This window comes from Neophocaena asiaeorientalis, unplaced genomic scaffold (genome assembly GCF_003031525.2).
Source record: "Neophocaena asiaeorientalis asiaeorientalis breed wild unplaced genomic scaffold, Neophocaena_asiaeorientalis_V1.1 scaffold40, whole genome shotgun sequence".
In the NCBI taxonomy this organism is placed as follows: Eukaryota; Metazoa; Chordata; class Mammalia; order Artiodactyla; family Phocoenidae; genus Neophocaena; species Neophocaena asiaeorientalis.
In genome coordinates, this window is record NW_020185335.1 from 454119 (window position 1) to 464437 (window position 10319).

The 10319-nt window shown below is 43.6% G+C and overlaps 1 protein-coding gene across 1 annotated transcript in view; it reads left to right on the forward strand.

Moving 5' to 3' along the window:
- Window positions 1-476: 476 nt before the first annotated feature.
- Window positions 477-10319, forward strand: part of LOC112393453 (putative uncharacterized protein C16orf47) — a 14849-nt gene continuing 5006 nt past the window's right edge. Inside the window, 2 exon segments of the mRNA XM_024735705.1 lie at window positions 477-534; window positions 1819-1898. Of these exon segments, the coding sequence (XP_024591473.1) occupies window positions 477-534; window positions 1819-1898 (138 nt within the window).

Consider the following 10319-nt stretch of genomic DNA (forward strand, 5'->3'; position numbering starts at 1 on the left):
GAAACAGAAGAGAAATCCATCATATGTGGAAAACTCAGCCATCAATAAGCAGCTCTGCAAGCCTTTCAGTTGGGGACCAACCACAGAACTGGCTCTCCATCTACAATCAAACAGTCTTTAGCCGTGATCGGCCACTTCCATCACCTCTGAGACTGGCAGATTTCCAATAAAGCCAATAGCCCCCTCCCCTGGGGTAAGGTCATCAGCAGGAGGCAGGCATTGTCGTTCAGCCCAGCAATTTGACAACAGTGTTAGCTCACACTCTATTAGCCAACAGCTACACCCTGACCCCTGACCCTGACATTGGCCTCAGACGTCCCTCTCCTGAGGTAGACTCTGATCATTTGAGGTGGCCCGCCCTGCTGGTTAGCATGAGAGAAGGCCCATCAGGGCCAGGCAGGGCTCCCTGGTCACCCCTGTTCCCAACAGGAGGCTTAAGCCTTCAAGTACAGAAACAAGCCAGAGTTGAACCCAAGATGGCAAAGGTGAAAGTTCAGAAGCATATCCATCAGCAGCCTGTCACCAAAGGACGATGTAAGAACCACGGAAGCTTTCAGCATAGGGATAGCTGTTGTCTCCAGACAGTTCTGCTCCTTAATGGAAAAGACATACCAAAATATGGCTTACAAAATACAAAATAATGGACTGAGATGTACATTATATGAGGGTGTTAGATTGCAATGTACTTTGCAGTAGGGGAATTAGATTGAAGTGTTATGCCAGGGTAGTTAGGTTGAAATATGGATTATCCTAGGAAAGTTAGCTTGAGATGTGCTTTATAACACAGTTGTTAAATTAAGACGTGCTCTTCAATGCAAGCATTAGTCTGAGATGTGCATTATAGCAAAATTGTTAGGGGAAGATGTGGATTCCACTTTGGGAGGGGGATAAGGGCAAGACAAACACCTTGTACTGAATAGTATTCAAGGCTACAGAAAGTCTTGTGCATTACATGGATTTCAGGGGTTTGAATGCAGGGGGAATGAGAGCATGGCGCAAATATATAGATAATGTTCTTGCCTTCTCCTTTCTCCCCAGCTGAACAATCTACCACTTTCCCCACTTTTCCTGTTGGGGCTTAAAGGCCTCCCCCGTCAATAAAGACATTAACTCACTAAACAGCCTGATGGCTTTTCCTTCCCTGGCTTAACCCTTCGGGAGCTGGGGTTTCCTTCGGATTTGTAAAGATATTGATCCCAGATAATGTTTGCCTTTCTAACTCTCTCTTCCCTAGACTTGATGGATAGGTTCAGGGCTACATCTCGGCAGCCAACTCACCGCAGCTACACAGGGAAAGGGGAATGGAAAGAGAGGCAAGTGTTCAGTAGTTAACACCATTGGAACACTTTCCCTGGGATAGACAGGTAGTAACGTGGTGGCTGGGGAGAGAAGCGGGAGCTGCAGTCTCTTTCAATCAGCACGGGATTTCACTTTCGATTTTCCTCATTCTTGTCAGATCCTTCTACCAAAATTTCTTTAGTTCAACTTAGAGCGTTGTATGATTTCTAATTAATATCAGATGCTGTCTTGAGGTCGGCCGCCCTGAATTGCATTTGTGAAGACTCCTTTTCCAGTTAAAGTATGTGCTTTTCTCCAGCTCTGTCAACATGGAATGACCACAGGTAGCTGGAACATTTGCTGGTCATAGTGGCCTAGGTGGGGGCGACTTTAATAAACGCCCCCCTTAAATGCAAATTTTACCCAAGAAAAATAAGTGAAGAAGGATGGGTTCATCCTGTCTCTCATTCACCAGTTGGCCTACAAACGTTCACCAGTCGTCTCCCCAACAGTGTTTTTGTTCTTTCTTCTCTTCCTTAGCTCGGAAGATATCGTTTACAGCCTCCAGAAGTCTAGCCACGCATGATTGGATGATGTCCAGCTTTGCCCGAGTCAGAGAGGTGAGTTCCAGCCTTCTTGTTTCTCAGTGAAAGAAAATGTTATACCAGGTGAGTTAACGCAGTCAAAAAGACTAACCTGCCAGACAACGGTACCAAACAAAACCAAACAGTTCAAAGGAAATTGCAGTGTTACTAGACACCTCTGCATTGTGCCTTGAGGTTCCAGGAAAGAGGCAAGCAGGCGATTCTGCATGTGTTTTGTCAGGCCCTGTTTTTCTAGATAGAAAAGTGGGTTTGTAGCAGAACCACGGCACTTACCTTCCCTGGCTGAGCTTCCTAAGGGCAGAACACAGGAATATGACAGAAATACACTGCCCAAGTAGGAAAGCACTTCCATCCCCCCAGTGCATCTTTGCCAATTTTCATCTTTTTGTCAGCCTTGCTACTCTTCCTGTCTCTGAGCACTTCCTGGTTAAGCACTCCTTAACTCCATTCTGGTGTATTCTTTTCTCTTCTTGGTGTCCATTCCTGCCTCATTTTTTGACATCACATTTTCCTTAAAAATAGGCTTTGAGAGCTATTTCTAGCCCCTGTCAAGGGATCTGTCCAGCCAGACTCCCACGGGATGTAGGAATGGGTTTAAAACCAATCCCAGAGAAGAAAGAAAAAACAGGGAGGTTGGCTTAGTCCCAGACTCCATTTTAAAACAAATCTTCTGTTGGGTCAAGTGAGATATTTGGGGCCCCTCCCTAAATAGAAAGGGGAATTTCATTATGGTTCTCTTGAAACACCACCTAAAATCCCACTCCAAAGAGACCACGTACTATCATGGCAAAATCATGGTGGCCTTGTGGTTGGAAGCAGCTTTGGAATCTGCCCCCTACCCCCCATCACTTAATTGCTTTGTGAATTTGGGCAAAGCACTGGACTTTTCTGAACCTCAATTTCTTCATCCATAAAATGGGTTTAATGGTAGTATTGACCTCCAGGTTTCTATGAGGACCAAACGGGCTAATGTATATAAAATGCTTAATCCAATGCCTGCCACAAGGTAATCCCTCAACCTGATGGTGGCTGCTAACTTTGCAATTTTAGCGCCATACCAACAACTCACCCATTTACCCTGGGCTCCCGCGACACTGAGTTATCACATACCACACTGACCCTCGTGTGCTCATTAACACATCTGGTTTTAGAAACATGCTGTATCTCTTAGCCTTGCTCCTTTCCAACACTGCTGTCGATGAGGATATTCTCTGTACAGGAAGAAGGGCAGCCCTGCCAATGAGGGGAGAGACAGATTAGAAGGGCCTCCCTGATGGAATATAATCCATGCGCTGTACTCACTGCTAACCAGCCATGATTGTATTTCAAAGGTAACAGTTCATCTCCGCCGTGGGGATTGGCGTACAATCCACAAATAGGGCCTAATGTGATCCGACAGGCCTGATTTCTCTAGATATATATTAAAACAACATGCCCAGTGCTGATGGCTCCAAGGTCCTGACCCTTAGCAAGGACTTATGACGTAAGGCAACCTGCCCAGGAGAGCCAGCGGGGCAGGAGGCCAGAGGGACAAGGTCGTCGACTAATGAAGTGGTCAGCATTGAGTTTCTGTCACTCAGCTGGTTAAGAGGAAACTGAGAGGGAAGTAAAAGAAAATGGGAACATTTAAGGAACAAAGGAAAGGACCACATTTGAGCTGAGGCTCTGAAGGTGGACTGTTGTTGTCAGAAGGCAAGGGGACGAAACACAGCCCATCTAAGCCTTCCCTGTGGCCTTGTTCAGTTTTACCTGCTGAACACACAGACTGGTCGCAAGAGCATTTGAAAGAGGCTAACTCTACAGAAATCCCAAGTTAAAATGAAAATAAGCAGGTACTAAACCAGCCTGATCTTTGGTTCAAGTTGGTTTCAGACACAGTAAGGAAAAGTGGTCAAGAGCTCGGGCTTGAAAATGGATTCCAGACTGATCCTCTCTGGGTTCCAAGCAAACTATCCTCTGAGCTTCAGCATCATTATCTGGAAAACTGATAACAGAACCCACCTCAAAGTGAGGGCGGTAGAAGGAGATGATGAAGTTCACCTAGTGGGCTTCGTGCAGTGCCCGACACAAATCATCACTCACGTGTCAGGAGTTGTGACTGTTATTCCATGTGCTCTAACAGTCTTAGAGAGAAGGTGTGGAGCTTTTAAGAAAAACGGATAGTAAATTGTGTGTTGTTCAGTAAGAGGACAGTTCCAACTGTTTCACAGTGGCAATTCCTAATGCTTCCCACTGGAGGAGCGTTTCAAACTTTTGTACCACTCACCTGGTCAACAAACGTTAATTGAAAACTACCGCATGCTAAGCGCTGTGCTAGGTCTTGGGATGGGGTTGTATTGAATCAGAGTCATTCTTGACTTTGTTCTTCAGAGCCCTGCTGGGGAGGCAGAGATATCAAGACCTATAGAATAACTGGTAGTCTATTACAAGAATATGGCAAGGGGTGGGGGCAACCAACTCTTCTAGAGAAGGTCAGAGAGAAGTCAAAGAGATGAGGACGTTCATATCTGTTACATCACTTGATCCTTCAAAGAATGCCTAGGGGCAGGTAAGACTGATGCCACTCTCCCCCTTTGTTTTATGTACAAAAATGTTGAGACCCAGGCAAGTTAACCCTTGCCTTGTGTACAGTAGTTCATAGTAGGATAAGACTGTTATCCCAGGCTCCAAACGTCCAGGAGGAAGCCTCCTCTGCAACGTTAGAATGAATCAGGACCACTGATAGCCTTCCAACGTCCAAAAACGTTTCTCCTAACTGGCACTCTCATCAGATATAATCCAGTTCTTGAACATCTCAATGCACAAAAGGGCAGAAGGTTTCCGTTCCATCTCCTGAGTTACTAAAAAGATTCTTTCAAACATTTTACCTTTCATTGCTAAAGGTGAGGCACTATGGGTTAGGCAAAGAAGCACTCAATGGAGAGATCAAGGACCAGAACGCTGATCTCAACAGTGCCGTGGTTTCCCTCAAGTCCCATAGGCACTAGTGTCTCAGGTCCCCAGATTAGGAAACTTCATGTTCCTTGCCCACTTCTGCCTTACAGAGGTCACCTGAGGATGAACTGAAAGCATTGCTCTGAAGAAGCACTTTGAGTGTTTAGTGGGGAGCATAAAGTTCCAATGGAAGTGATGATCAGATTAGACCATAGTAGCCTGGGAATAAAGAGTTAGAGCATCACTGTGGCAGCCAACTCTCTGTTCCCTTCATGACCCAGCCAAACCTCTTTCTCCGGATTCAGTTCCTTGGGACTTTTGGGGGCATTGGGAGACACTAGTGGAGCAGCACAGATACTCACATGCCATTAACCAAGGCTGCTCTCTTTTTTTCTCTCAAATATACACCTAACATTAAGCTTTTTTTCTGATTATAAAAAACGTATATATAATCTCTTTTTAAAGTGCAAGCAGTTGATCAAAGCAGAAAGAAAATTAAGATCACCCAAAATTCTACCACCCAGAAGCAAACACTGTTAACCTGAAAGGCATCCTATCAGATGCCTGGTCTTCAGACGTATACATATATTTGTCTTATTTTATGTCAGTGGTATCATATTATACATGTCTTCCAAACACGTAACACACCAGTGAATTACAGATTTGCATGTTCCTTTTGAATGACTGTGTTGCATTCCAGTGTTGGATGTACTGTCAGTCATTTAACTAATCCCCTACGGATGGATAGTAATGTTATCTTAAACAATACTCTAATGAACATCCTTGTGCTTGATGAATCTTTCCAGTTGTCTCCTTAGGATAAATTCCCACAGTTGTAATTTCTGGGAAAGCTGTCCCCTTCAACCCAATGTTAAGAAAGAATTCACGTGGAGCATCGAGGGAATAAAAGGGCAATGACCAGCCAAGCTGAAGAGTCCTGTCAATCCTAGTGGCCCGTGATGATTGTAGGAACTCTTATCCATTCATCTCTGGGGACATGGGGGTGAGAGAAGGTGAATTTTCATATCCCTGAGATTAAGCATCAGGCCAGGAAGGTCTAGAACTAGATGCTTGCTTTCTTTTGCTTCTTACCTCCTATGCCTCTTGCCCTGGCCTTTGGATCCACTGCACAGGATACAGCCCTGTCTGCCACACTCTTCATTTCCTGACACTCTGACCATCAGCCAGTGGATTCCATTTTCCCTTGACTTCCATTTCTTCCTGCTTTCCTCCATATGGGGCCCAAAGGTTGATGAACTCCTTTGGGTAAGAAAAGGCACCGAGACCCACCAAGCAGTGAGTTGAGTTGGGTGATTACCTTGCAATGTTTTAATTTGCCTTTGGCCAAATTCTCATAAGCTTTCCCGAGAAAATCTCCCTTTAGACGTAGTCATTTAATTTAAGAACAGTTGGGAGAGGAAGATGAGCTAAGATGACAGATGGAGGAACGCAGATGTGTGTCTTAGAGGGACTCAGAAGCGCTCTGAGGATCTGGCATTCAGTGAAGCACAATGCCAGCTTCTACTGCTTGTGCCCGTGGACTTGAGAAATTTTCAAGAAATCATTAGAATACAATGATTTTCTCAGACGACAAGCAGGTTTTATTATTTTCTCTTGTCTGTAAAATCATGACAAGGTCACCGAAAGAACTGGATACCCCCTACACGCACCCCAAGTCCAGCAAACACAAAAAATAAAAGTTTGAGTAGCCTTGTAGGAAGGCAAAACAAAGCAAAAAAATAATAACAAGGCTGTTGTTAGAAATTTCCTTTGGTCACATTGCCACAAAGATAACTTTTTAAAATTCCATGCTTACCCTGGTTTCCTTCAGACAGATTTTCTGAACATCCTAATTTGGTGTTCACATAATTCAACGTCTATTATTGTTTTAGGTCCACAGTTATTATTTTAATTATAATTCAAAGCTGCCTAATATACCCTGAAGCCACTGGGCACCTAAAAGAAATAAATAAAAACAACTTGCCATTTTTAAAAGCAGCGTGTTTATTTGGAAGTCAATCAACTAAGACATCATAAAACCTTCAAATAAACTAAAACGGAAACAACATAAAATGTCCAGTCTTAATGTCCTTAGAAGGCATGCAGGAGACGGTTACAGCTAGCTGAGTGCTGGTGTGAGAGCTCTCAGAATGACCTTATTGCTGGGAACCCAGTGTACATCTTGATGCCCACAGTCCATACCACAATCTGCACAGTCCTAGTCCTAGGTGTATAATCCTTGAGCCTTGGTGTGAAGTTTTAGTCAATGAGAAGTTGGTCTAGCAACAAATTTGGTGCAGAAAAAGAAAAGGGCGTGCCAGAGGATTGGAAGTGCCCACCCACTGACTACTTCATCCATACGGTGTTGGATGACTTTCTCCAGTGTAGGTGTCAATAAAGCAGATGCAGGTCTCATTAACTCTGATATTTTAAACGTGGAATTGCTAAAATATCAAAGTCTAGTGATTTTACATTCGGAAGGCTAAAGATATTTCAAAACAGTTCCATAATGTTCCTACATGTGAGTTTTCCATAACAGAAAATAGTAAAATCATTTTCAAACCATTTACTGCTAGTATTCTGCATGTAATCAGAGCTGTTATGGTTTGTTAAGCAACAGAATTATCTAGTGGGCAGGAGGTTTATGCTTCTTCAAGACCTTCAAGCTACACAAGTATGCAAATCAGTAAATATTATAGAATCCATTGAATAAGCATAGTCAGCATTTCCAGAGGGAAGCATCTATTCCCTCCACCCCCAGAATGGTCTTAGGTAGTTTAGGTGACTGTCTTTGGGACCCAAACAGCTGGACTGTCAAATTTGGGTCACTTCAGGTTCTGAGAACAAGGCAGGGAGTAGTGTCCTCAGGGCGGCAAAAAACGGGCTCCCAGAGATCTCCTTCCTCACTGTGGAAGAAGTAAGAACGAAAAGAAAGGAAAAAGAAAAGGAGAGGAGGGGAGGGAAGGGGAGAGAAGGGAAGAGAAGAGAAAGAAGGAAGTTGACCCCCAGAGAAGCAAACTCCTGTGGCTGCATGGATTAAGCAAAGGATACAAATAAGTGAAGTGGGAATAGTATAAGGCAATAGAGAGAGGTGGGGACTATGGAGAACACGCTCAGCCTTAAGGGCAGCTGCTGCTTAACTCTAGCCAATGGTTCCCAGGCCCAATGTAACCAGAAGTTTTGATTTTTCAAGAGAAGCTGGAAATATCAATTTTTTTTACTTGAAATATCTCCAATTTTGAGTGTTGGCAATCAATCTGATATAAACACCCACACAACATACAAACCAAAGAAAAGATTCAACATGCCACATTCAGCTCATGGGCCATAAGTTTGTAAACTATATGAGACCGAAGCAAGAAGTTGGGAATTAAAAGGAGCAACAGATTCTGAAGCATGGAACACAGAATTTATATTAAGGATTCTTTCATTCTCTGTCGCAGATAAGGGAGAGTTTCATCAAGTCTTGCCACTAATTCCCATCTATAAAGGAAAATAGACACTTTTTCTCTCCCATGCTATCCAATGCCCTCAAGCCTAAAATAACTCAATCTACTTCATCCTTTCTTTCTGATTCCTTTTGTAAGTATTGGGCTGGTGAATGAATTCTGGATGTACTGAGCTAGGCAAATGCTTCAGATCTCTTAGCGTTCTGAGATGGGGATGGGTCAATGCATAAAAAGTATTCGTGGAAGGTGGAAATCTGTTTTGAGCCTATTTGCAATATTTCTTGGAAAAATTATAATGTATTTTATTGGTTATTTAAGGATATTATCCTTATAGCATTTCTGGCACTTGAGCTTAAAAATATTGATATTCAGCAGGTATATCAGTCAGTTTTTACTAGGTAATGCTGCATTAACAAACAACCCCCAAGCCTTAGTGACTTAAAATGAAGATACATTTTTCATGTACAAAATTACATGAAAGTAATCCCTCTGTTTCACCTTGCTCCATTTCATCTAAATTACATGGTTGTATCTTTGCTCCACTTTGTCTTTATGCTGAGTCCCGGTCTGAAGGAGCAGCTCCTCCCTCGCTTCAAAACAATATCCTGCTAGAAGGGAGAAAAGAAACAACATGATGACTTTTAAGGCTTCTGCTCAGAAGTAGCATACATCACTTCCTCTCACATTTTATTGGTGGCCAAAACAAGTCACATGGCCAAGCCTGATGTTGACGAAGCAGGAGAAGTATTACCCTCTCACAGGGAAGGGTGACATTTAGGAACAATGAAAATCTCCCATAGAGGGTACTGCCTCAGGGACTTTGAAAGGGAAAAATAAGGGGAAGCTCCCCAACATCTCCTGTTGGAGATACAAAACTAGACCTCAGACTCCATTCTGCCCTTGGTAGGGACCATTGAGGTCATTTGAGCAGTGAGTGGTTAAAAGATGGTACCTGGAGTCAGACTTCCTGAGTTCAAATCTTGGCTCTACCATTTCTTGGCTGTAGGACCTTGTATATATTACTCAACCCTCTTGTGTCTTGTTTATCCAATGCAAGCCACCTGTCTCATAAGGCTATTGGGAGGATTCAGTGAGTGAAGATATGTATTTATATATGGAGAGAGAATACTTAGAACAGTGTTTTGCTCATAATACGTATTGACTATCACTACAGTGATGATGACTAGAAAGCTGTTGGCTCAAATGCATCTCAGCCACCTCTCACCCCTCTATAGCTAGATTACTCCAGGTCATTTTGACTTTAAGTATCCCATATGAAAATGCATGTACTTCTGGAAGGTCTAAACCCTTAAGTTTTTATCGACTAATACCTTGTTGGGGAACACTTTGAAAGCAGGTTCCAGCAGGATGAGATATAGGAAAGGGTCCTGGAGACAGTGAGACAGAGAAAACAGAAGTTGGGGAGCAAGGACCCCCAAAGTAAATTTGCCACACCTGATGGTTTTACCGAGAGCTACTCTGACCAGACCAGTAATTCTTATCCTTGGCTACATATTAGAATCAAGGGGGTGCTCAGACCATACCCTAGACCAGGACATCCAGAATCTCTGTTGGTGGGATTCAGTACTCTGAACATCTTAAAGCACCCCAGGTTCTTTTCATGTAAAACCAAGGTTGATTAGCCCAGGAGCAGTCTGCCTTCCACTCAGAGCACCTGACTGCCTCTTCCTTGGTTCAAATTTTGCTCCAGGTCTTCCCTGGTGGCGCAGTGGTTGAGAGTCCACCTGCCGATGCAGGGGACATGGGTTTGTGCCCCAGTCCAGGAAGATCCCACATGCCACGGAGCGGCTGGGCCCGTGAGCCATGGCCGCTAAGCCTGCGCGTCCAGAGCCTGTGCTCCGCAACGGGAGAGGCCACAACAGTGAGAGACCCGCGTACCGCAAAAAAAAATAAAATAAAATATAAAAATAAAATTAAAAAAAAAGAAGTACCTTAAGCATACACATGGAAAGCAGTGAATCTATAACGGTGAAATATCAGCCATTATAGCAAAGAGGACAGACAATAGGTAGAAACGAGGGCTTTCTGGACG